The 26,895-nt window shown below is 40.0% G+C and overlaps 3 protein-coding genes and 1 long non-coding RNA gene across 6 annotated transcripts; 3 read left to right on the top strand and 1 right to left on the bottom strand.

Annotated features, from left to right (window-relative positions):
• Positions 1-524: 524 nt before the first annotated feature.
• LOC142937543 (inositol monophosphatase 1-like) lies at positions 525-6,574 on the bottom strand. Of its 3 annotated transcripts, none has more exons than XM_076080527.1 (9): positions 6,449-6,574; positions 6,141-6,265; positions 5,328-5,461; positions 4,763-4,867; positions 4,219-4,264; positions 3,902-4,010; positions 3,615-3,723; positions 3,016-3,167; positions 525-1,829 (listed from the first exon to the last, which is right to left on the bottom strand). In XM_076080527.1, exons 2-9 carry the CDS (start codon positions 6,201-6,203, stop codon positions 1,711-1,713), a joined length of 837 nt encoding a protein of 278 aa, XP_075936642.1. In that variant the 5' UTR covers positions 6,204-6,265; positions 6,449-6,574; the 3' UTR covers positions 525-1,710. The 3 variants fall into 3 exon arrangements, with proteins under 3 accessions (XP_075936642.1, XP_075936641.1, XP_075936640.1); XM_076080526.1 differs by having other exon boundaries at positions 6,532-6,572; XM_076080525.1 differs by having other exon boundaries at positions 6,439-6,559.
• A 3,974-nt stretch (positions 6,575-10,548) lies between these two features.
• LOC142937335 (ADP-ribosyl cyclase/cyclic ADP-ribose hydrolase 1-like) lies at positions 10,549-14,088 on the top strand. The gene is given in 9 exon segments (XM_076080186.1): positions 10,549-10,636; positions 10,726-10,849; positions 11,799-11,922; positions 12,033-12,168; positions 13,041-13,123; positions 13,264-13,337; positions 13,440-13,547; positions 13,743-13,829; positions 13,989-14,088. Coding segments are annotated over 9 exon segments (888 nt in total). The 5' UTR covers positions 10,549-10,584.
• A 2,753-nt stretch (positions 14,089-16,841) lies between these two features.
• LOC142937628 (ADP-ribosyl cyclase/cyclic ADP-ribose hydrolase 1-like) lies at positions 16,842-21,974 on the top strand. Its single transcript, XM_076080657.1, has 8 exons — positions 16,842-17,073; positions 18,311-18,437; positions 18,547-18,682; positions 19,675-19,757; positions 20,940-21,013; positions 21,162-21,248; positions 21,422-21,505; positions 21,602-21,974. The coding sequence occupies exons 1-8, from the start codon at positions 16,895-16,897 to the stop codon at positions 21,657-21,659; spliced, it is 828 nt and encodes a 275-aa protein (XP_075936772.1). The 5' UTR covers positions 16,842-16,894; the 3' UTR covers positions 21,660-21,974.
• A 2,875-nt stretch (positions 21,975-24,849) lies between these two features.
• On the top strand, positions 24,850-26,756 carry LOC142937707 (uncharacterized). Its single transcript, XR_012949431.1, has 3 exons — positions 24,850-25,310; positions 26,335-26,438; positions 26,680-26,756. It is a non-coding gene; the product is annotated as an uncharacterized LOC142937707 (long non-coding RNA).
• The last annotated feature ends 139 nt before the right edge of the window (positions 26,757-26,895 follow it).

Below are 26,895 nucleotides of genomic sequence, written 5' to 3'. Positions count from 1 at the left end.
ATAAAGGAGAAAAGACAGTTTATCAGTTTTCTAGGTCAGAGCAAATAAGGACGTGTATTTATGTTGTGAACACACGGCTGATACAGGCCACTGTCAGAGCGTCGGGTGTTTAGGAGCCTTGCTGGTGAGCCAATACAGAGGAATTTTCCATTCTCCAATGCAGCGCTAGATGATATCAGATTTCAGAAGATATGGGCTGGTGTAGAGGCTTTTGTTTTGTCACGGTGGATTGCAGCATCGGAGCAGTCTTGGCAGATTTTATTACGAATGTTTTCCTTCTCTTTTTTGTGTTGGGAATGGTATATTTACAAATTTTCCATTGACAGCAAACTCCCACTTTTAGTCGAAGATATTCAGCATTTCTCTGCACAAACGTTCGCCCTCAGGTTTTACTTCTTCTGCCAATGGAAGTCTTCATTTTTACGAGTATAGCCGTCATGTGGATGCATGCTGACACCTGTCTCTGCACGGCTTTAATGACATGCATTTATCCATCTGTCGCGTGTCAGAAAGCATGGCAGGAGGTATTTATAGTGCTCTTTATTCCATCCCTTCATTACAACCAGTATTTCAGTCTGGACTTGAAGAAGTTATAAATAAAAGTAATTACATGCAGACTGTTTTTGATGTTCTTGGATCAACTATGCAAACTAGTGATGGCCCTGAAATTAATTTACATAAATATATATATATGTATGTATGTATGCGTTTATTTTTTTTAGCTTTGTACATCATTCAGTTGTTTCCCAGTGCTGTTCCTTATGTATTCAAATCCAAACTTAGTCCAGCCCACACCGGAGGGGAAAACAATGAATCGCTCGCCATTGTCTTTGTATTGTGTGAGTGTGCCTCCATGTCACTTTCATCTGCTAGCAAACAGAAAACACCTAGCATTTCGTGCAAATGTGCACAACTCATGTTGCAGTGGAATGTAGATAACGATACATCAGAGAGCAGTATTATGTTTGCAGGTGCCTTAGCTAGCTACAGTAACTGGCTAATACATAGCTAACTGACAGCTAATTTGTCCCATCATCATTTAGCATCAACTGCACCCCTGGTAGACATGTGGGCCCATCGCACAGAGACGCGTCGCTAGAAATGCGTCACCCAAAAAGCCGTTGTTTTCTTACGGTATGGCGCGCCTGACGTGCCCCCTGCTGGTCAGTAGAGAGAATGCACGTTTTAAGACACTTCCGTGTTGGCTTCACTCGGCAGAACCGGAGGTTGCCGCCTGGATGCAACGCGTCTCAGTGTGATCGGTGCCATAGGGTGCAAAAATCATCATCACGCAACACATACAAGTACACACACAACCCCACTTAGCAAAGCTAACATTGACTCAGATAAAATCCTACATGAAAAAGCAATAATATTGGTCAAAACCTGAACACATTTACAAAGACAAGTGTGTATTAGGAAACACAGGCATAATTCCTGCACCACACACCATATCGTTAAAGTCCAAATAAGAACAAAAAGTCTAAATCTGTGAAAGGCTAAATGCAGAAACACAACAATGACTTACAAAAGAAAGCAGAAAGAAGAAGATCTAACACACTTCAGAGGATTTCTCTCCAGAGGTAAGTTTATCGCTTTGGTTCTTAAGGCAAAGACGGAATCGTGACTTGTTATAAACAAAACAGTTGGGTGATTAACAAAAAAAACAAAGAAAACTGTTCAGTCGGTAGAAGAGACGATGGAAGTTTACTATCCATCTGTGTCGTCTCTCCCAACGTGGAACTCCGTTATCTCTTTGGCGATGCGTTCTGCTATCGCTCTGCTGCTGGCGATGATCAGCCTCCGAGACATCAGATCAAACGGTCCACCTGGACGAGACACAGAAGAAGAAGAAGAAGAAGTCACATTGTGCTGGTACAAGAATGTAGAAGTTAACATTCCAAAGGTTTGTTGCGTAAACCTGAATAAACCAGCTTATTCTTCTGCCTAGTAGATATTTTCACTTCTTGTTTTTTTAAGAGATTTGCACTGTTCAAAATGTCATTGTGAGCAGTGAAACTGCTGCTGGCGTACACTGACTGACCAGGTAATTTAAGGGCAAATAAACTGTTTAAGTCAACTCTCTTTAGTAATACGATTTAATTTAACACCAGTCAAAGACAGAATAGAACAATACAAGTCATTATAGCAAACAGTTGAGCACGTTTATGCCAGCGGACATCTTCTCCTCCATAGATCTGGCTTATTGCACCATCCAATCGATGGAACAGAGATAACGTATTCATTGTGAGACGCCCGTGTTGTGGAAGAACAATTGCTAAGTACTCAGCTAGTCACAAGAGGGGAAACGGTTATATATCAGATGGGGAAGGCGTGGGAGACGGATTTCCAAGATCACGATCCTGCTCATTATAAAATTCTACACTCCGCAGGATCAGAGTTTTAAGCGGGAGAGAGCCGATCGGTGAGTTACAACCTTCACTTATTGTCCAAAGAGGAGAGGATGAGCTGGAGGGAAACTCGTCACTTTACATGAAGTCTAATCCGCCACAAACACACACACACACACACACACACACACTCCAGACGTCTTTTGGCAGAAGTTAAGAATGCGCTTACTCTTTTAATAGCGCTGCCATTGTCAACTGTGCAGGTTTGATTTGACAGCAGCTTCCAATAACCCTGAATATCTCAGCTGTTGCCGAAATGTAACACGACATTTTCTCAAATCCAACTGCTTCCCGTTTCAAGTGCAAAGCCGCCAGCTGTAACTGTGTTACAGTCATTTGTGAGTAGAGAGAGGGATGATAACCAATAACAACCAGCATTTGTAACAATAAATAATTCATAAACGTTTAATAACTTCCGTTGTGTTTGCCCTGAACCAACAGCAGACTTTGTCTCTCACTGCAATCTCCACCGGTCCACCACCCCCCCCCCCCCCCCCGCCCCCTGCTGCCCGCTTCCTTCAGTTCATCCAGTGACTCAGAAGCCTCTAAAACAATAAGGAGAAGAGGTTTAGCAAAGAGAGCTCAAGCCCTCCCAGTGACTCACCTGAAATGTCCATGATAACTCCTCCGGCCTCGGTAACAACCGCCGCCCCGCCGGCCATGTCCCAGCAGTGGATGCCCATGTGGTAGTAAGCGTCGGCCGAGCCGCACGCCACCAGACACATGTTGACAGCTGCGCTGCCCGGGGAGCGGACGCTGTGGATGGAAATGAGATGTCTGCTCTGCATTTGACTCACTCTTAAAAAACTGCTGGTGGTGCACTCAAAGTTTAGTCAGCGTATGTGAATGTTTTAGGTTATAGTCCTGAAGATGTTCATGTACTCAAACCACATTTGGGATACTATTTATGGTTGGTTTCTTTGTGGTGTTTGGTCATTGCTTCTCTCAATTTGGTCGTTTTTTTATTTGTATTTTTGCACCTTAACCATCAGGCTACCAGGGCGTCCCTCTATTGTGCTTTCAGACTGCCTGGAAACCATTTTTATCAGTGTCCATTAGATGATTTGTATTTATTTATTATGGAACCAGAAGGAGCCACAGAGAGCTGAAGGCGACAGGCTGCACCACCTCAGTCACCAGATCAAACAGGACTGAAACGTTAAGGATTACAACACTTGCACAAGTATTTCTTTATTTGTTTACCCGTGCACGGGGATGGTGAGGATTGTCTTCACGTTGGCCAACATTGTTTTGAAACTCTCGGGATCCTTGTGGAAGTTCATTTCCGTCAGTACCATGGATTGGCTAATATCTTGGAAGACACACAGAAAATAGCAGTTAATACCCGAAAACACAAACACTGCCTCTGAGGTGCCTCTGTGTACAGATGTTGGTGCTAGCAGAGGATCAGGCTGTGACATTGCCTCCACCTGGTGGATTTGTTGAAAACAGCAACACTGAAGAAGCCCGACGCGATTACCAATGTTTACCTTCCTGTCCGGACACTTTGATGGGGTCTCCGTTGCAGAATGCCCCCTTCCCTTTCCGCGCCGTGTACATTTTGTCCTCGATGCAGCTGTAGACGATCCCGAACTCTATCTGAGACCGACAAGCAGCACAGAAAACAGCTGTGATGAGAGGAGGAGGGCTAAGAATAGAACAGCAGCCATACACTGCTGATGAGTAGTACTACTGTACTACTCATCACTCTCTGGGTTATTGGGGTAATTACGATCTTAAGGAATCGTTTAATTAAGATGCTACAGTGTCAAAAAGAAACGCTTGACTCACAAACAACAAAGCATACCTCTTTCTTCACAGTGAAGCCGATTGATACGCACACAAAAGGGAACCTGCACAGAAGGAATTTATAATATAAGAAAAGCATTCCTTTAATGAACTCCCTTTAGGTTTAAGCTCAGAGGATTCAATTTCTATTATCAGTTCAGTTTCATCTACATTGTCTAATTATCCCTGACGGAGAGGACAATCCGAGAGGGAACCCAATTAAAAGATAAAAATAGATAAGGAGCGACGAAGATAAAAGAAATCCAGTGGCCTATCGGGCCTCTCAGTGGTTTGTATAAAGGGGATAATGTACAGAGAGACGGTCATTACTGCGAAATGAACCCAGGGTTCAGAGGGTGAGCCGGACCCCGAACGACAATCAATACTTTAATACAATATATTCATTTTAATAATATTTTATGAATTAAAAGAAAAACACGAGTCTTCTCACTGAGTGCGGAGATCAGAACCGCATCAACAACGACTGTAATATACAGCAGCGGCCTGCTACGAAGAAATAACAGACAATCGAGCATTCGACACACACCTGTAATGAACAGTACCTGTGAACAAAGTTGGTGGTGCCATCAATGGGGTCGATGATCCAGGTGGGATCGTCCGTCAGAACACTGGAAGCACCTGCTGCTACCGACTCCTCCCCTATGAAGCTTCACCATCAGAGAGACATAAGCTATTGATGCCGTCCACCCGCTGTGTTTACTTTGAGTATTATGTCATGTGAGGTACAGTTTCCTTCGTGTCCAAAGTACTTTTTCTTCGATGTCATTATATAAATACTATTTAAATTGATTGTGTCTAATCTGGGTTTTATTGTCTGTTTTTTGTGGCTCGTGACAACAGTTTTTTCCAAATTCTTGGCTCCATCGCTGTCCAGATTGGTGATAAAAGCAATATTGTGTACAATCTTCATGACACAGCCAAAGTATGGAAAACTATCATCCACGTTACAAACAAAATAAGCAAAGTAACGTTTGATTAATGCAGCATTAAACACAAGGAAACAGTTGAAAGCATGAAAATAAGGAGCGAACCCTGAGAGACTGAATACAAACACACGGTCACATGTCCTGCAGTACGTTCAAGCAGCTCAGCTCTCTAGTCACATACCTGTGAGCGGGGTACTTCTCCTTGATGGAGGCTATAATGAGCCGTTCCACTCTCTGGTCCGTCTCGGTCACCAGGTCAACCGGCGAGCTCTTCTGCATGACGGCGATGTCCTTCGTGAGCGCCTCGCGGATCATCTGGCAGAAGCACAACAATGACAAACTCAGCTGAGGGGACTTCTTGGATGACTGACTACATCTGCTGCTGCGATTAGACCCCAACGTGTCCCGTGTGATGGTGACAGTGACGGGTCAGTGACGGGTCAGAGACGATGAGGCGCAAGCTCCAAAAGTCTTCAATGTGTTTTATTGTCACTTTAGGAAAAGGTAGAGGGATGGCAATACTTGCTGTTAACCTTTATTTTAGATTTAAGAAATGTTTTCTCTTTGCTGCAAGAAAAAGTCTTGTTTAGTCTACTTTATATCTACAATGTATTTTGAATTTTGTATCACAAACTCATTGTGATTTAAGGATACTAGTTGAATGGTCCTAACTGAATGTTCATGTGTACCTCCTCATCCTTAAATACATGTTTTGGTCAATTTCCTGTCAATATCTTAAAATGCTTTCACCTGTTTTCAAGAGCTCCCTGACAAGAAATTCAAAATGCATAATATTCAGTCAAAACTTTGCATTTCAAACCACTGTTTTAAAGAGTCAAACTCTCCCCTTTATGCATGTTCTTGGATCTCATTTCTATGATCATATCATGCACCTGCAAGTCACTTGTGCTGTGATACAGATACAAGTGGATGCATAACTTAAATAAACTAGTTTCCAGACCATAGCATTAAAAAAGCAGTAGTATTTACTCACCTTCCCAGCCTTTTTGGTGACTTCCACACAGTGATCCATACACTCCTGCCACGGATCACTCATGTTGATTTCAGGGATTTAACGTGATATTCCCAGATGATGACAGATTGTAACGTTATAGGTTCCTGTTGAGAAACAACCCGACACAGTTACAGAAACATACAACCGACGAGCTACTGGCTGAAAAGATTAAGAAGCAAGTAAATCCGCACGAGCGTTGTCACGTTAGCTCTCTATGCTAGTTAGCTTTTAAACAAATAAACTGGCACTTTGCGTAATAACAGAGACAGCTTCTAACCTAACATTACCGGTTTAGCCAGACAGCTTTGTAACGAGTAGTTATAAACTACAGTAGTGAGTGATTCAATGGGCTAAAGCTAACTCAACCCACCTCCAGACTCACTTCTTCTATGACTTTAGCTAGCTAATGAGAGGGCGGGACTGTTGGTAGGGCTCACGATCTCATTGGTCAATAAATACCACCGGAAGTGAAATCGCTGTTCTCATTGGCTCAGAAGGCTGTCATTTGTCCATACAGGAAACCATTGTTTTTTACTTGTTGACAGAAGCATGACAATGAGAAGGAGACAATGAGAGGCAGCATTAATGGATGATTTCTGCATCTGTGATTTTTAATGTTATATGGTGTTTTAGTGTATATGTATTTTAGATCAGCAGCTTACTGATATGTTATAATTGCACTCCTAATTCTCACTCTCTCCTACTTTACACATCAACTGCTGCACACTAATTCTTCCCCTCGGGATAAACAATGTTACAGTTGTATTTTATCTTTGTCCTGTTAATCTGGTACATCTGTAGCGTTGCCTTTCTGTAATGTGGACTGAACCCTATGTTTTAAATTACATTTGGGTTCAATTAAGTGTCTTGTTCTTAAACACAAACAACAAACAAAGTGAACAAATGCGTTGGTGGCAATACAAAAAAACAAGAAAATGAGACTCATGTACTTTAAATGGTAACAGGAAGAATGTATGATGATTTATGTATCAATCATATCGAATGACCTGATAGCCCCTTCTTCAAATATATAATATATATATTTTTCATTCTACTGTTTGTATCAGACTGGAAGGACCTCACTCTGGATCCAAACACTGCCCACCCTGTGACTGTGGAAAGATTCGCCATTTCGACACGGTTCAAGATGACGAAGTTGAGCCAATTTTGCTTTTTGAACTGGTACTTTGAACTGTTGTTGTTAGGTTCAATATTTATCTATAAATCCAAACAACAGCATAGCCTAACACTGCTGATAATCTTTGCCTAATATTGATATAAGTTCATGCATGACACATACTTCAAATCAACCTTGTTTGTGTTTTTTTAGGGTATTTAAATAAATCATTCTTCTAGATATCCATGGTGTTAATTTTAGCATATGTAAGTTGTGTGATAGAGCGTGGGGGAAATCTGCCTTGTTTTAACAATGTAAATATAATAAACATATAAAACCTTTTTTTGTCCAGAAGGTGGCAGCAGCAGCACTCTATGGGATCTAATGCACAAATATATCGGCTGTCTTGTGTAGGAATCTTTATTGCTGCAGGGTGTTGTCGTTTAAGGGAATCCATGTTGAAACCTATTTCCCTAAAGATTAATATGCACATTCTTCGATATGCAATAATATAAGACTTTGCATATAACTCCAGAGCTACAAAGGCACGCTTTGTCACTTTAGTCAAGTAAAATCAGGAAAAGGAAAAATAGGAATTGGTTGCTTTTCTGCATTTTTTGGTGTGTGGCTGCCTGTGTCATTAAACACGTTTAGGAATCATCATGAAGGACTTGTTCATGTATGTTTGGACTACATCTCTTGGGGGTAAAACTACAACCCCCCCCCCCCCCCCCCCCCCAAAAAAACAAATCAAGAAAGCCCAAATTGCAAAATCAATGAAAGTGAAAAGACATTTTAAAAAGAGGCAAACAATGTACAAATTGTTGACTTGTAATTTAGATTATAGTGAAATATTGATTGGACTTAGTGTCTTAACAGAAAACAGAGAGTCTCATGATACCTTTCGAATATTCAAATTATTTCCTCTACTTTGCATGTCTGTGGAAATAATTTCGGTCTTAAGTTATTTTAACATTAAGCTTCCTTTTACTTGAGTTCATGATTCATAAACTTCCCCTAGTGGCAAGATGTTGGTTCTGCTTACAAGAAACACATTTACACACATCCTACTGTATACTTTACATTATGGGGAAGTACAGTATGTCATTATTATATTAGATATTATGGCATTTCCCTGACGCTACATTTCAGTTTGTCAATGAAGTCATGAATAATGTATGAAAACAGTGATATACGCCTTGAGTCAGATTTTTGCTTGCTTTTCATATTCGTTTTATGTCAAACTCTGGCAGTCTTGTGAAGACCCTCTGTCCTCCTGCGCGGAGCGCTAAAAATGCAATTAGCTTTTAAACAAAAGGGCACTATGATCCAAACTGTTTTACAGATTTACCCTCAGGCGGACTTAATCACACGAAGTGGTGCAGCCAGAAATTCAAAACCATCACAAGTGGTTAATGAGAAGACAGTTTTAGGCATCCCTTAAATCTAAACTTCAAACTATAGAGCACTGCCTTTTCTTTATTTTAGGACAAGGCAGTACAATGAGAATCACATTCAGTCAATTCACACTTTCTGTATTTGGTGAAAACCTTAAGTGAAACTATCCGAGGTCTGTTAGACTCCATATCATTTATCTGTAGATACATATATTAACAAAACAAAAGTAACACCAAACCAGGCCACTTTCTACCCCCCTACTTCCAACAGATCTTCAAACGCAATCTACATTTTTATGTCAACTATCTGTAGGAAAGTACTCAAAACTGTTTCTGTGGTAGTTCCTGCTACAGCTGGTGTCTGCAGGATCACATTTGGACATGATGGACAAATTACCAGCGTCGCTGTCACTCCTGGAAATCATTTTCATTCATTCGTTTAAACCTTTATTTAAGCATCGAAAATCATTGAGGTTCCTCTCATTTGCAATGATGATAAGAAATACACAGAGAAGATAACAAATGAAGGGATAGCAGGTGTGTGAATGTTCATCCTCTTATTTTGGAGTGCTATGCCAACATTTTTTCAAAGTTAATGGACAATGTTTCCCTGATGTTGACCTTTTAAGATGTTGGCCATATCTGCACAGAGAACTCACCAGTGCCTTTGTTGCAGATGTTTACTTTCCTCCCAATGCAAATTTTAAAAAAAATCACTGAATTGTAGGAGGTCATTGGCAGAGACGTGACAAAACAACCAGATGGTACTTTTATTATAGCTGCTGATTTTACCAAGCAAACCTCAGATCTGGTGTTCTTAAATTCCGCAACGAGAGGAAACAATGTGCCAGAATCGACACAAAATAAAAGTTCCTTGTGGTAGCTTTAAGCATTGCAAGTAAAGTACCAACTATGAAGAATGAAAGAAAACGACTCCTGTGATTGATGCATTATCCCGTATGAACACTTTCCTGTCGTCAGTGTACGTTTTTCCCGTAAAACCTAAAAAATGAATAAAAAGAAGTAGGCTACTTTACAAAATAACATTTACTTTTTTCAACAAATTACTCCTGACTCATACTGTACACATTTCCCTATAATTGATTTGATAGTGATAATAATAATGATAATGCAGGGTATTCAATAATGAAGACAACCACATATTCGTCCTCCAGCCTGTCACACCATGACCCAGAGAACAGCGTACACTCTGTGTGGATACATTCTAATTGGTACCATGATGGGAGTCATGTGGATCTACTCTATGCGTCAGGACGCTGGAAAAACAAACATCTCATCTGTCCTCGTAGCATGTCTCAGTGGGCTGTGTTTGTCGACATGTGAAGACAAGTCTCTCGGTCATTTCAACCATTATCCCTGAGAGGAGGGGACACATCCGATCGCACCACGACGGGACTCACGACAGAAATCTGACCTGAGCATCAAGTCATTTATTGCAAGTTCACCTTCTGCGTGGAACCAGGTGAGCATTTACTTCTGCGTTTTCTCACTGGATTATAAAACTGTTTACCTACCTTCTCACAGCATTTTATGATTGCATGTGCTAACTACTATCATTTAAAACTAAAAATGTGTATCTTTTGTGTATCTCCTTGTTGTGCCGGGACGTTTATTGTTTTCTAAAGGTCAGCCATCATTATGTGTTAATCTCCTGGAAAAGCTGCCAGGTTCGAAAGAAAAGAAAAAACGTGGGAGGAAGTTTTTGTAAATGCTACCAGAAAATATCAGTCAATCAAGCAGCAGCAGCAAACACACACCTTGTTTCCTCGTGAGAAAGTAGCTGCTGGCCTGGAGTCAAATCAAACACTGATCACTGCTTTTGATCTACAGTAAAGTGGATTAAACCGTGTACCGACAAGAGGTGGAGGCAGTCCAGGGTCTCACTATCATGAGCTCCACTCAAACATCTGTTTACTTTGTAATGACCAGCGTGACAGTATGTAAGTAACTTTCCTCTCCTTTGATGTGCCCCTCCCAAATGTGATAGATAAAGTGTTCATTCCTCCGTCTTTGTGTCCACTTTTCAAAGGGTTTATTATGTTCCCGCTCTGCCCCGTTCAACCGAGCGCACAGCTGGGGACTACCCCCAACATTAAACACATTGTGGTTGGAAGGTGCTACAATTACATCACAGTAGTTAACCCCAGCTTGAGGTAACGTATACTGCCCGAGGACTTATACTCATGTTATAACTTTCACAATCTCTCGTGAGACTCCTGTATAAATTACCTTTGACTTTGTCACCTGTGACTTGATTTCCTCCCAAAGCAGAAGACTCTTGGCTGGCAAAAAGTCAATAAACCATCAGGCTGGCGTCGAAGCCCATGAAGGGCAGTGGCGCTTGTCCTGATATAATGCTGAATGAGTTGTTTTCTTCTCTGCGATTCTGTAGAAAGAAACATAAATGGTTACGATGTAATGAGGGCATGTTGTTAGGCTTTGAATGAAAAGACGTTTTATGTCATGGGGAATTCTGGCTGCAAAACTCTCATATGTCATTTCATGTCTAGATACAGTCAGTTATCACTTTTGTTGGATCCCAAAAGGGCTTGAGGCTTTCATGGTTTACATCATGAAATGTCATTCAATTTCGTTAAGAACATATTATGGCTTGTTTAGGTCTTTTGCTTAACAACGACTTTTCCATACATGCATCAAAAACATTAGGGCTGCAACGAATGATGATTATCTTTATCGATTATTCCATGGATTAGTTTCCTGAGTAATTGTTTGGTCTATAAAATGTCCATCTTAATTTTCCCAGAGCCCAAGGTGACTTGTCTTTAAATGTCATGTTTTGTCCAACAGTCCAAAAAAACAAATTCATCTCAGTTTACAATCGTAGCAAAGTGGTAAACCAGCTGAAACAGTTGGATTTTGGCATGTTTAATGATAAATAGATTAATTGCTTGGCCTACAAAATGTAAAAAAAAGAATCAGAATCCAAGATGACGTCTTCAAATGTCTTATTTCTCCAACCAGCACTAAAAAACAACAACTTTTCTTTTGATTAAGCAAGTGTAGCGATTAATTGATTGGCAAAATAGTCGCAGATTAATTTTCTGTCAATCGACCAACTGACTGACTGCTCTTTGTGTGCAGGTTTGACTGCGAGGACATCTGGAGACAGTTTGAGGAGTCGGTTGTCCGTCAGTCCTCTTTCAACGTGACGGTGGATTATCATCAGATGTTTCATGCGACTCCACAAACGTGGCCTTGTGACAGGGTGAGAAGAGCTCTGAAATGATATTTTTGTTGATCGTTATTCACCGATACCTCATTCGATGGAGGACCTTTGAGTTAAGCTGCTTTACATTTCCCTTCCCTTGTGTCTAGTGTCTCTTCTGGAGTAAAACCAGGAGGCTGGTGCACAGCTACACCGCTGTTGAACGTGACTTCTGGACCCTGGAGGACACGCTGGTTGGCTACATGTTCAACGACCTCGTCTGGTGTGGACAAGAGGAAGACTCCGGTAGATCGTTTCTAGTTTCAACAACGACGAGACAACGCAAACAAAATAAAAGAGGGAATTGTCTTTTCAAAAACATTCACATGAAAAAAAGCAAAGATTAGAGAAACATCTGGCTGTAGCAGAACAACAATTGTCTTCTTTCCCGTCCGATTAATTATTACACAAACCATCAGATTTATCTTGTGATCCATTGAAGAGATAGTGACCTCCAAGTTGGTAAAACACTAAAGTAACTCAATCATGATGTAACGTTTACCATAAATTCATTTGTTGGAGTTGAGGTACAACCCACAATTTGAATATGACGAAGCTAAAAAGCTCCCAAAAAGTCGGTAGGGACCAAAACATAGCTAAAAGACTACGAGTATTATGTGAATATTGAACAAAAACACAACATCAAATGAATGATAATGTTGTTCTGTAACTGCTAAGTGATATGTCAGTATATGTTGTGTTCACAACTTGTTTCTGCTGCCCCCAGGTGGCTATAAAGTCAGTTAATGCATCTTTAAATTGTTTAAAATAATCCACATGTATACCAAGTTAACAATTATATACTAATTTTTCCATTATCATTCTTTTAAAATCTTGACAACAGACAGCTTATTCAATTGTGCTTTCATCCAGATGTTTTTACAATCAAGAAATGTAGAGCAGATCACTTGGTAGCACCGGGATCCAACTTAAATATCACGGTTCAGGCAGCTGCAGATGTGCTCCTAAATGTTTCCATGTGCCTGTAGGGTTTTATTTTATTTGTATGTCAACTCAACACCTAAACTTGTTTTTCTCACCATTCATTCATGTCTCATTTGAATATTATCAAGGTGATGACACTTTTTCTAACTGATAGCTGTGAATTTGACACACAGGTTTTGATTTCAGTTCGTGTCCGGCGTGGGCGGCATGTAGACATCACCCGGTGTATTCCTTGTGGAGGCAAGCCTCACAAAATGTGAGTTTACTGTCCAAACTGCTGAAATGTTTCAGTTCGGTGCACACAGCTGTGTCGTTTATCATTCATATGCAACATACTGCTCCAAAAACAGCAGTGGAATAATTGCTCTCACGTGAATTTCTTCACCCGTTTGTTAGTTTGCAGAAATGGCATGTGGCAACATCACTGTGTTACTGAACGGGTCTATTTCCAACGCCTTCAATAGGAAAAGGTATATAAATAAATTAAGAAGCAACTGTTTTAGCAACGGTGTTTGTTGAGTATGTATAAAATATATATTTCTTTCTTCTTTTCTTTCTTTTTTAACTCACAGCATGTTTGGAAGTGTTGAACTGGACGGTCTGGACCCACACAGGCTGGATTATGTCAACATAAAGGTGGTGACCGATCTAGAGGGACCTTTTATCTGAGCATATGTTGTGTTACAGTAAACACAGTAAAGAGCGCAAAGTTACTTTCACATAAATCATTACCACTTTCCAATAAGTCACCCTTTAATGACTTTAATTATTATCAACCATTTGTATTGCTATTAGTTCCAGCTTTATAATTTTTGACTTAACAAAAAGTGTTTAATATTTAAATCCACAAGTCCCTTTTTCCCCCTCTTTAATAGAGAATCATGTAGTCAGGGATCCGTTGTAGACCTGATCCAGATCCTCCGGTCCAGAGGTTTCAGCTGGACTTGCACAGACAACGATGAGTAAGTGACGTTCATCAAATTAAACAAAAGTTGTTTTTCCTCTAGAGCGACACACAGATAGATATAGACAGGCAGATAAAGTGTGATACAGATACAGATGTTGTTTACCGGTTAATAATGAACTTCCTGATGAGTAATGCAAATGATATTTGTCCACAGGACCCTGATGATCCTTCAGTGTATCCAGAACCCCAAACAGTCCTCATGCCAGAAATGTGCAAACAGCTTCTCCCTCAGAAGCAGCCTCACGTTTAACTGACTCACCCACAGATGATGCATGTATTCTGATCATATTTAAAAGTGGACTAAATCAAACTGGACGCTCAAAAGATTTCCTAAAATAAAGTGTTTTGGTTTACACCTCGTTCTTTTCGTTGATTCTATTTCATTAGCAGATTAGGTCAGAAAGCCTCCTGAAGTGCAACATTGATCTGTTTTCTGCAGCTGAGAGATCCTGCTGGATTGTGCTTATTGACATTTACTCTAAAGCAAAATATCAGCTGACGTGATGATAGTCTTACGGTGTGTTACCTCATTTTAGTCCTGCTTATGTCAAAATCCAGTTTCAGTTTTGTGCTTGTGATGTATTTTTTCATTTTAAATCAGTGTGTTTAATTAAATCTGAGCACATTTGTTGGATGAACTGAGGTTCATTTTGCTGGATCAGCTCATTTTTGTCAATCTGGTCATACATGTCCTGCTGTCTGTGTTCATGGGTTCAAAGGACACGAGGGAAAATGCTACACAGGCTGAACTTCTTCTATGATGTAGAAGAGTTGCAAGTAATTTGTTTAGTGTTCTCTGACACAACCACATGCAGTGTGCTCTTTTAACTTCAAAAGTAGATCCTAGAATGAAAACGGCAGCTTTGAGTTTGATTTGAATATTTAGCCATAACATAGTTATCAGTGTTGGAAGAAGATACTGAGTAGGGCAAGAAAGCTTGTACCTTCTCTCACCCTGGACACAGACTGTTTGAGTCCCTTCTCTCTGGCAGGAGGCTGCGGTCCATTAGGACCAAGACCTCACGCCACAACACACTGTTTCCTCCCGTCTGCACTTGGGTTCATGAGTTTATATGTGTGGGGTCGGCGGAGGGAAAAGCCAGGGGCAGGTGATTGAGCACAGGTGAAGTGAATGAGAGCAATCAGGAGACACACACACACACACACACACACACACACACGAGGCCAAGCCTCACCGTGATAGGTTCATCAACAAAGCCCCAGGACAATTACTTACAGTTACACACCTTTGCACAACAACTCTGCTACACTCGACACTTCAATAACATACTTGTTTTAGCATATACTCTTAATTTGCTTGTTTTGAATATTCGAGTGTTCGAGTGTTCATTGTTTATTGTTACGCACCGATCACCAAGCCAAATTCCTTGTATTATGTAAAGTTCTTCACAATAAAACCGTTTTTGATTTCTGATTCTAAAATATACTTAACCAACCAAAAGGACCTATTATGCAGACAGGAACCATTTCCGAATAATATATATCTTTTAATCATAATAACTGATGCGTTAATGAGTACATCACTTTAACGTTGCCGCTGTTAAATATGGGGCTAATTTTGATTAATTTACATACTGCTGGTTAGCTTGTGAAGTTTTAAAAAGTCTGATGTTAACCTTTTTAGTAGAAAGCAATACTATTATTGTACTTAAGTGCTGTAATTCTACTTAGTTATTTTCCACCACTGATCACCGTGCATGTCATTTATTGATGCTACAAGCTAATTAGCGCAACAAACATCCACTAAATGATAAGGCTGAATTATTGAATCGTAAACTAAATAATCATCCTGCAAAACAGAAATGTGGAACCAGTTTATTGGAGTGGTTAACATTTAGTGTTGCTGACACTCAAAGGTCTGCGCATTTCACAACATGTTCACTCACGTTCTGAAAGCTCCTGCGTGACCTTTGAGTTCTTTCGGCAGCTGATTGTTTCATTACAGGAACTTCACCCAGATACTGTAGCACCTCCTTGGTTTGAATATCTCTATTATTAATCTGCCAACATTCCTTATATAAAAGAAAGGTGAAAGAACAAGAGCCAACAATTTGGAAAACCACAAAGGCAGAGGAGATGCAAATGATGAACCGTCCAAACTAGTTTATGCTTGCACCACACGTATATAGCAGGAGCTGTGGCTGCCATTGATGGAAATTACAGTAGTTCAATAAAAACAAACACATGGCAGATTTATTGTAGGCTGGTTCCATATATTTCAATATTACATGTTTGTATACATATCATATATGCATTTCACTGATTTAGGTCAGCAAAAATAAAGACGTATTCCTGCATGAGAAGAAACTGCATAAATACCTTCATCTGGGCTTTTTTTCAATAGAAAACAAAACTACAATTTATTCTATTTTTTAACTTCATTATACGATATTCTTTTGTGATTTGTGGGCACAATGAGTGGGGCAGAATAGGGATCTATCTCTAAACACGTTACACTCCAAAGCTAGTTTGAAGATATGTTTTGGGGGGGATTTCGTACTTGAGTAAAGGTAACACCAAACTAGAAATACTCGTGCACAAGTAAAAGTAAAAGTAAAAGTGTTCACCAGCAATATATGATGACACATCATATATTGCTGGTGATATTTTGTATCAACAATCTGAATCTGCAAAGTAACTTTATATAAATGTAGTGGAGTAAAAAGTACAATGTTTGCCTCTGCAATGTAGTGGAGTGCAAGTATTAAGCAAATGGAAACACTCAAGTGCAGTACAAGTACCTCACAAATCGTACTTAAGAACAGTATGTGAGTAAACGCACCACGTTACTTTCCACCAGTGCTTAACGGTCCTTTTTGTGTCCCTCGGGTCTCACTTTGGGCAGCTCCACCTCGACCGATCCCCGATTGGAGCCTACAAGCCCACGAGCCAACGCACGTGCGCGCGCTCAGCGAGTGCGCTGCTGCGCTCCTCCACAAATAGAAGAACGAGAGCGAGCGTCATATCATTGACAACAACTAACGGGGTCGACCGCCAGGTTTCCGCTGTGTTAAGACTTTTTTTCAAGCGCTTTTTAAAATGGAGCGTGGAGAGACTCGTTCTCCGGAGAAGAGGCGCAGGAGACGCCGTATTATTTTAAGTGTCGTCGCTGTCCTGCTGCTGATTATTGTCGTCGCCGTTGTGTTGGGACTGACGGTCCGGCAGAATACACGCACACTTAAGACAACATTCATTGAGAGGTGTGAGAAGTTCAAGGGGTAAGCGTTTTAAAAGTTGATGTAGGCCTACATGTCACGAATTGAACCACACAGCTTGGAGACTGAGAATAACTCAATTTTGAATACAATTTAAGATAAATGTTTACAGTAAGTCTGAAAACTCCGATTCTAACTAACAATGCACGAACTAATGCAGTCTAACACAAGGTTAATGTGGAGGAGAATGTCGTTTGTGGTGCTGTTGAACTGAGAATGCGTTACACTGACAGGTGTTTCTTGTCCACCCCATTCATATCAATGAGGGTAAAGTAAATCACAGAAACAGCTTTCTGGATGGAGGAATGGATGGATGCATAACCTTATTAATCCCCGATATAGGGAATTAAATGGTCATAACGGCCACATACATTGAAATACAATAAAGTCAATAAAATACAAGAGAATGACAACAGGTGCATGAACACAGCTAAAATGACACCAGAATAAATAACCATATAAGTGTCCTGGTAGTCTATATGTAGGCTACAAAGGGCAGGGTGTTGATTATACTTTCAAACAAATATTGCGAAATAGTGATAAGTTAGCGTGTGTGCTTGCAATCTCGAGCAATATTAACATGTACCAGTGAGTCACAGAATAAAGAGTGAAGGATCATTATAAGTGCTTTCTGGGAAGTGAGACACTAAATGTAATGTTTGAGTTGGAGTTCAGTCCAGATGTTTGGTCAGTTTGGTGCTCTGATCAATGATTACTTAACTGGCCTCCTCTCTGAACGCTGTTTGTGTCGGTCCGCTGTGTAATGAGTGGTTCTCATGTACTTGTAGTTTTTGTCTTATTTATTGTAACTAAGCCAACGTTGACTTGAGATAAAAATTGGACACGTTCAACAATGACCCAGTTTTCACATCGTTTCTTTACAATGATAATCAAGCACTTTTTTTTTTAAACAAAGTGCTTTATAAAACACATAACTCCAACTAGCGTAGAGTGAAATAAAACATCACATAAGGGAGGGAGTAAATGCTCTGTTTCTGTTATTCAAATTCATTTATATTACCAAATGAACTGTACTTCAAAACATATGAATCCCCCCAGCATGCTGATTCATAAGCACATTAATATTCGTCACCATTATGCATCAAAACTAAGCTGAAACTGCTTCTCAACCACGCCCAGTTCTTACTTGAAATAGTTTATTTTCCCATTTTCCAAACAAATATACTAAATAAACTGTAATTCATACACAGCATCTACCAGACTCTCCATTATTTTGCAGATACGACTGTCAAAAGCTTTGGGGTGTGTTTGAGCGAGCCTACGTAGGGCTGGACCCGTGTGAGGTTCCCATGGAAGCCTATGACCCTTTGATGGCCGCGGTCCCCTTCAAGCCTGAATGCAACAGAGTAAACAGCTCTCATCACAAGACCGCGTGCACATGATCCGCTCTTTAATAACGCAGCACAATACATTCAGCATCTGTGCTTTTTTTTGTGTGGTGGGGGGGGTGTTTAGAAGATATTCTGGAGCAAAACGAAGGATGTGGTCCATGACTTCACTGAGAAGAGGGATTGTTTTTACACCGTCGAGAAAACTCTGTTGGGAGCGGTGCTGAACGGGCTGACCTGGTGTGGAAAGGAGGGCAGCAGTGGTAAGACTCTTCATCCAGTCGACAACCTCACAGCAAAGTGTAGTATCATCATCTACCAAATAGATTAAAAGATAAAGGACACAGAAAGAAGGGTAGCAGCAAGGGCTTTCATGCCCTTTGGCTTGCAACAGATCCCAAATTAGCTCAAGCTCTCAGAAAAGAGAAAGAACAAAGTTTACATTTCTCTTGGAGGTATAATGCTATTTTATCCTGCTGGTATTGAGAGCATCCTCATCGTTGCAGTAATAGCACCAAAAATATCATCAAAAATCATCAGCAGTTAACAAAAAAGGGACATAAGCATCTAAGAAGCTTCTTCATCTGTTCTTTTTAAAGACAATTTATTTATGCAATTTTTGTTAGACACAATATTGATATATAATAATAATAGTAATAATAGTAATAATAATCCCACAAATCCAGTCCCCCCACCCAAGACAAACATAATACATTTGGTGGATTAAACACAAAATGTACACACATTTGTACACAGAAATGTAACTACACAGATGCATACGTATGTCAAACATATCTCGTAGTCAACCCACAACAGCTGTCAATTTCCAGAATGAAGCAATTTGAGGAACTGCAACTTGTTTCTTTGGGGCGAGACGGGTGTGAGGTGTGTGGCCCAGTAAGGCTAGTTTAGGTGAACAACCCAATAATCTCTTTAAGAATCTCCAATATTGAATTGATTTAATTTCCAGAACATGTGAATAAGATTAGCTGTCTCAGTTTTGCATCTTGGGCAAAGATCTGAAATGTATTCCATGATATGCATCATAGTTGTTTTATGGTGCTGATAGCATCTCTAGTTGACGTTTGTTCATTTATACATTTTTCCTTTTTTATGCACAAAGTTTTGATTTTCTGACTATGTCATGTTTGTTTCTACCACTTATTTTCTGTCTCAGTGTGTGATGTCCTGAGGTTTCTGTTTTGTTTTATTGAAATGCAAAAAACTTGTCGACTCTGCGTTTTTGTCGTTCTAGAAACGTTCACTACCGGCTGCCCGGGATGGACCGACTGTGCGAACAACACTGTTCGCTCCTTTTGGAACAGAGTCTCAGCCTCTGTAAGTCATCAACAAGAATTCTCTCGTTTTTGGCAACAATACGACAGTTGTGGGATCAAGCCGTGGTTTGAATAACACGTGTGGAGCACGAGGTGAAACACCTCCTGTGCTGAAGCGATGGTGGTGGAGCGGAGGGAAGAAAAAGGTCAGTCAGCCCGGTCCTCCGTCAATGAGGCTTTGTGTCGGTCTCCATGGAGCCACATTGCGGAGCTCTCTCCTGAGCGAGCGGTGGCAACCCACGCACTCAGAGCAGCCCTGGTTTGGTTTGTCTTGGGTTTTAATCTGTGATAATACTAGCAACACATAAAACATGGACACGCAGAGACACAAAACGAACCATAGACAGCATAGAAAACAAACACAAAAAAAGGGTTTTGCATAAAATTGAAGCATGAGAGAATAAAAACAGTAATAGTTGAAATGGCTTTAACATTAGCTGCTGCTGGCATCTTTAAGAACGTACAACAGATACACAGTTAGTGTGATATGAAGCAAACCCAACCTTGCGTCACCCTAGAAAGTTTAAAGTGCAGCAAGACACATTGTAAAATCTTTTCAGCAAGTTGCGTTTATAACCGATATCTCTACAATAAAAATGCATCAAAAGACGCTGTGGAAAACAACGTGAGAGAGGGTTACTTGTTATGAACCTACGGAGAATCATCACCTGAATCTGCAGCTCTGCTTGGCTTTACAGAGCTTTGTATTGAGTTTCAACTCATTGTTTAGCGGTTCGCTCTCACAGGGTTATTTTCAGCTGCTGCAGGCGGCGGCTTTCACAAAAACCAAAAACAAAGTTAAATATTAAGTTAATATTGGACTTACATTCATCAGGCGGACAGAAACAAAACCCAGGATAAATCATAATGATGCTCCGTAACTGTTGGATGTCTAAACAAACAACAAAAGTTCACTCTATCAAAATGAAAAAGTGATGGTATGTCAGTGTTGTGTTCACAGCCTGTTTCTGCTGCCCCCAGGTGGCCAAAAACAGTAATCAGCTATTGCAGATTTAAGAATAACAACAACGATAGTTGTTCATTTTAATTCAGGAAAATTAGGCCTCATGCTAACAATGACATATTATTATGTTCATCACTTTGTTGGACTAAATAGATAAACATAAAAAATAAAGAGTGTGTCTGTTGTGTGAATCTAAAGTGCATTTTCTCATGTGTGTAGTTTGCAGATGTGGCCTGTGGTGACGTCACAGTAATGCTGAACGGATCCATCGCCACACCGTTCCATCCTGCAAGGTGAGTTTCTCTGCACCTCTTGTGTTGTCAGCCAACAAACAATTAGCATTTCTTTGCATTCTTATAAGACTGATTTTGTGGATTACATACAGTATATAGTATACGTGGTTTTGCTGAGTAAATTGTGCTCTTTCATTGTTGTTGTCAGTGTGTTTGCGAGCATCGAGGTGAAGCGGTTCCACTTTCCCAGGGTGAAAAGCCTGAATGTTGTTCTGGTCACACAGGAGAACTTTGTGTAAGATCGTCCTCCTCATACTCAAGACTTCTGCAACATTACCGTCCTCTTTGGTTGTTCATTTTGAGTGTGATAAGTGCACAAGTGTTCCGTGCGTTCTTCCGCAGTGGCTCAGATACAAACTCATACTGAGACAGTTCATCCTGAAGTCATGTTTTCTGTTTCCTCTTCAGGACAAACTGCACGAATGGATCTTTAAAGGAATTGCAGAAAGAGCTGGATCAAGGAATAACCTACGACTGCAAGGAAGTGTCTGAGTACGTTCAGCATGTTTGTGTGAGAGGACGTCACCACGTGTACATGAATGTCGACGTGTACATTATCTCTCTCTCTCTCTCTCTCTCTCTCTGCAGAGCTCAGATCCAGGAGTGCAGCTCTCATCCAGAGAAACCCTGTGGAGCCTGTTGGTGAACTAAATATCAGATCATACAAGACACAATAATAACCAGCTGTGAAGTCTTTGTATATTAGATAATGTGCTATTATTATGCAGGGACTTGTTTTTGTACCTGTGGACCAGTTTGATTTAATGTGAAATGTTTTGTATGAATGTCACTCACATGTTTTTATAATATGACAGCGCTCCTTTTCTTTTGATCAAATCTTAAGAGTTGTGGTAAAGTGTCGTGTACCGTAGGGCGAACTTCCAGTGCTGCTTTCTAACTCCACTGACCTCCTCACCTGGTGGCAGAATCTGAAATGTTTTTAAATAAAATGTTAAAATACGAGGCTGTGAAATCGTCTTTGGATTCTGAAGGGTGATATGATTGTTTGTGTTAATCATATTTCATGTCACTGCAGCTGTTTTCACAAATACCTTAAGAAAGGGACCTTCGTGTCATGTTGTAGGAAGGTGCACGGATATCAGGTTGTACAATGACATGTACATAAGAGATCATAATAAAACCCTTTAATACAGTTATTCCTTATGGCTTGACAGAGATCCTACATGACTCTAAACCATCACACATGTCAGACATTTAAAAACAGACACATTGAAGGAGCCTCACATCCATCTTTATCAGCATGGAGTCTGATCTTGTTTTCTAGTTCTGCAGGTGTTTTAGTGCACTTATGCCAGCACCACACTTCACCACCGGGATGGTGCTGTGCAGATGATGAGCGGTGCTGGTTTCCTTCAGACGTAATGCTTACATTTATGGTCACACGGTTCAATCCTGGACTCAACCGAACCAGAGAATCTGAGTTGCTTTTATCATTTATCTTTCATGAGTCTTTCACTGAGGAGGGGCATCTGTCTGGCTACTCTGACATAAAGCTAAGATCAGTGGTCACTGATCACTGATGGTTGTTTTCTGGAACTTCCTCCCATCTATAGGATCTCCAGCTAGAGGGACCATCAAGGCCCTTCTGCCCTTCTTGGTCAGTTTTTTTAAATTAAAATGTTCTAGGCCTAATTCTCATTTCTATATAAAAAATATAATCTTGGTTTCTGGTGTTTGAAGGCAAAACTTGAAATATATTTGTAATAAAATGCTGAAATATTACATGAAATTATTATTATTGTGTGAAATGATCTTTAAGTAACATTTTTTGTGAGCAAAATAACGAAATGTGCAAATAAAAATCAAATAAATAATTTGAGCAAACACTGAAACAGAATTGTTTGATTTGTTTGATTTGATTCAACCAGAAGAAAAGTGGATGGTGTGTTTTATTTGTAAAAAAATATTGAAAGCTAATCCTGAATAATGATTAATTTATCTTAAGTGTTACTTTCTATGAAGCAGTAGGAGCTCTTCTCTCGAACCACACAGAAACACAAACTTTCAGACATGTACGTGTACACTTTGAACCTTAGTTGAGTTTCCATTATTTTCCTTTTCTTTTTGATTCACATGAATCTGGGGCCGAAGGTCAGACGACGATGTATGCAAATAAACCCAACCACTGAACTACGGAAGAGAATAGAAAGTGCTCATAAAAACGCCACCTGCTTTTGGTTTTACATTTGGAGATGCAGGCCACAAGATGTCTTATCTGTGATGTGTGTGAACCGGAGGCGTGTGCGTGTGCGTGTGTGTGACACAGAGTGTGAATCTTTTAAAGTGAGATTGTTGTGGCAGGAAGAAGAAGGAGCTCAGTAATAACCTCCTCTTTCCTTTCTAGGGACTTGCTGCTGTGTCACACGTACCGTAAACGGGCTGCTGTCGGTGCTGGGAACATACAGGTGTTACATGAAGAAAGGCCCCTTCTGTAAAAAAACACAACATGGGGTGCTGTGACAAGTAGCCTACTGTAATCATCGTCACACTTTCAGTCACTGCCACCAACACGACGCTACTAATGGTGTGTGTGGCACTTGTTCTGAGACCATAATGAAGTGCTAATGTGACGATTCCACACAACTATCTGGAGCTGGACTTTCAATTAAAGGGAATTTTAACTATTTATTTGTCTTTTTTTGGGGGGGGGGGGGGGGGGGGGGGAGTGCCTCTGATTTGCATGTTTTATATTTTATTGTGAATGTGTCATCCTTTGTGTGACTCATATGGATCTGGCCTTGGTCTTGTCTCGGTCTCTATTCCCTCTGGTCTTGGTCTTGTCTCGGTCTCTATTCCCTCTGGTCTTGGTCATGACTTGGTCTCGGTTTAGGTGGTCTTGCAGTTGCATAATATCATCAGACTACAAATAAAACTGCCTCCAACCAAAAGTAGTCTATAAGTCGCATCTATTTATTAAGTCACATATAGTGTGTATTTTTAGTGAAACCTAATCTTTCTAGAAAGACACCTGTTAAATGAATACGTCTTTGGCGTTATACTTTAAAGTTACATTAATGATTTGCAACTAAAGTCATCAGCGCTGGCGTTGGCCTTGGTTTTCTCTGCCATATAGCTGAGAGTAGAGAACATCCTTATTCGGGAGGACTTTTCTTTCTCGCTGTTGTTGAAGTGGGATATCCCACAATACTCTGCTGAAACCTCCCCAACATCTGCTAAAAGCAATAGAAGTGGAAGCTCCAACTTCAACGTCAAAAATGTGAAAAATGTAAAAAGTAATTACTGGTGTCAAAAGTGTCACATGGGAATTTTGCAGCCTATTTTCACGTTGCATCGCGTTGTCTTTTTATTTTTTAAAACAGGAGGTCTAAAGAAAGAAAAAGCTGGGCTCACAGCTTTGTGTGGAGAAATATGCAAAACAGGCTTCAGAAACACATGTTTCTAGAAGAATAACGGAGCCATGGGTCGACTCCCCTGCACCGAGTATCGATTACTGGAGGAGCGGCGGCGGCGTGTTTTCCCCTCTCCTCCTTCCCTGAAACCATCCGCTCTGACTCAACACATTGAGTAACATGATCAGCCTGCGAGATGTGTGATTTTCCCACAGACCCCCCCACCACGTTACTTTCTTGTGTGTGTGTGTGTGTGTGGGGGGGCAGTTTCATTTTGACATGTTGTGTCTTTGAAACGATTTCCGGCTTCTAAGTGTGAGCAGTTCAACAATCCAGGAAGAAAACACGCTGACGAGTTCGTGAAGCAACCTGCCGGCTGCACACTGTAAAAAGTGACGAATTGAGGGCTGTGGTGGTATTTTGTTTTCTTAATTAAAGTGCAAACAAGAGACATAGTAAAAAACAAGATCAAACAAGTATTATAATAAGTAAATAAGTAATAAACAGTAAAAGAAAATGTAAAAATTCACAATAGTTAAAATATAAATAAAAAACCTATAATTATGAAGTAAAGAAAAGTAAAATATTACAAAGAAAGTATTAAGAAACACCAGTCAGCCATATTGCCATACTAAAAATAAATACAACTGTGTGTCATTTCTTGCAGTGCGGAGTCAACTATTTCTCTTAGTCATCGATCCATACCATAAAGTCATTAATTACCGCTCGTGCTGCAGATCAACCACTTGTACTTTCCTTTCCTTCGTTAAAGTCCGTCCGCGGCTCTGCCCCGGAGGTGACTGGGCAGTTCTGGTTTTTCCACGTCACTCGGGATCTTCAATATAACTTGCGGAGCAATCTGTTGCTTCAAATAGCAGCTGTTGTGGGATCAGAGCAAGTCGAGGACTCAAGAAAGTAATAAGATGGTGAGATTTATATTTTTATTTTATTTTAAATTGTGTCTCTGTATATTTTAGATAGAATTTTGTTTTTTATAATGTAGAGAAATCCTCAAACTCAGGTGCAGTGTAGTTCAATATTTATCAATGATATATACTCATGTTTAATCTTTAGCTTCCACGTCTGATCGTTTATTGTGTGAAATGATGTTGGTATGAAGACATGTCAGAGCTCCACGTGCAGCCCGAGTTTATAGTTGATCGCGTGACAGTGTGAAGATGCTTCACATCCTCTGTGTGGGCTTTGAGTCAGCTGTCACGTTGTGCCGTTTTGTGCGAGATACACACTTCAGTACATCAGTACAGCATCTCCAAATATATCTCGACAATTTCAGACGTGCAACAAATTATTGTTTTTGAAGAATCTCTATTTGTATTGATTAATCATTTCATCTATCTGAGATGCAAAGATCTGAAAGTGACATCTTCAAAGTGCTATAATACAATAATATAATAAGTATCATCTAAGGAAGTTAAACCAGCGAATGTTTGACATTTTTACATGATAAAAAATGTAAAAAGTTAATTAATTATCCAACATTCAGTTGATTCATCTTCCATTAATCCACTTATTGATATTCAGCACAATATATTATACATTTTCTTTATTTTTGGGGCATTTTGTTTTAGTGTTTATTAGATAGATGTATTAGAAATGACAGTTAATGAAGTGGAATTACAAGAAACAAAGGTCCAGACAATAATTTGATACACTGTTGTTTCCCTCTAGACCACCACAGTATTACTTACTGTAATCTACAGAGAGAATTTAGCATCATTATACTGTTATAAATAAGGATTTTAAAACAGCTTTTAAGTTCAATGTATGTATTGACAGTCCCTGTCAATTAATTAAAAAGAAAATCATATATTTAATTTAATTTATTTTAATTAAATGTATTCATGGGTTATTGATTTTCATTTATTAAAATATGTATTAATTAAAAATGGCTGTTATGTATAATGTATGTGCTCGTCTGTGTTTTGACAGTCACAACATGAAAGCACAATGGACAGACCACCTGTGGAGAGATCACAGACCACAGACAACAGACAGACACACAGACTGTATCCATCACTGCCGAACACAAACAGGTGAGGCACATCACCTCATTGACCTCAGATATCATTACTGCATTTAAAAAGTACTGCCTATGATGTACTGGCAGTGGTGGGAGAAGTACTCAGATCCTTAAGTAAAAGTAGAAATACAGTGGGCAAATACTGCATTACATTTGAAAGTCCTGACTTCAAAAATATGTGTTTTCATGCAGTTTAATAAAATGCAAATAAATGCCAAATGTTCATTTTTGTTTATGTGATCAAATGTTTTCAGGTACGAGGTTTGTGTGGCGGACCACTCCACAGGAGAAACGCTTCACACAGCAGCAGTCTATCATCCCGACAGTGTCACTCAGGTAATATTAACAGTTGCAACATTGGAAGATACGTCCGAGAGGATAATATCCACCCTCATGTTGTCACCGTCTGATTCCCTGAAAAAAAACATGTTCTTTGTGTCTTTATGACTGGAAACACTTCACAGCAAAAC

Source organism: Anarhichas minor, unplaced genomic scaffold, assembly GCF_050575085.1.
Source record: "Anarhichas minor isolate MPS153535 unplaced genomic scaffold, ASM5057508v1 ptg000074l, whole genome shotgun sequence".
Lineage (NCBI taxonomy): Eukaryota > Metazoa > Chordata > Actinopteri > Perciformes > Anarhichadidae > Anarhichas > Anarhichas minor.
Note: the sequence above shows the minus strand (reverse complement) of the source record. Positions and strands in the feature narration are given on the sequence as shown.

What these genes read in the sequence shown, in the direction of transcription:
- LOC142937543 (XM_076080527.1), bottom strand. Translation starts at nt 6,203, where the DNA reads ATGAGTGATCCGTGGCAGGAGTGTATGGATCACTGTGTGGAAGTCACC. An exon ending in TCACCAAAAAGGCTGGGAAG is followed by an intron (nt 5,462 to 6,140) that starts GTGAGTAAATAC and finishes TGCTTCTGCCAG; the next exon opens with ATGATCCGCGAGGCGCTCAC. An exon ending in ACCACCAACTTTGTTCACAG is followed by an intron (nt 4,265 to 4,762) that starts GTACTGTTCATT and finishes CCTTCTGTGCAG; the next exon opens with GTTCCCTTTTGTGTGCGTAT.
- LOC142937628 (XM_076080657.1), top strand. Translation starts at nt 16,895, where the DNA reads ATGGAGCGTGGAGAGACTCGTTCTCCGGAGAAGAGGCGCAGGAGACGC. An exon ending in ACACCGTTCCATCCTGCAAG is followed by an intron (nt 21,014 to 21,161) that starts GTGAGTTTCTCT and finishes TGTTGTTGTCAG; the next exon opens with TGTGTTTGCGAGCATCGAGG. An exon ending in GTCACACAGGAGAACTTTGT is followed by an intron (nt 21,249 to 21,421) that starts GTAAGATCGTCC and finishes TTTCCTCTTCAG; the next exon opens with GACAAACTGCACGAATGGAT.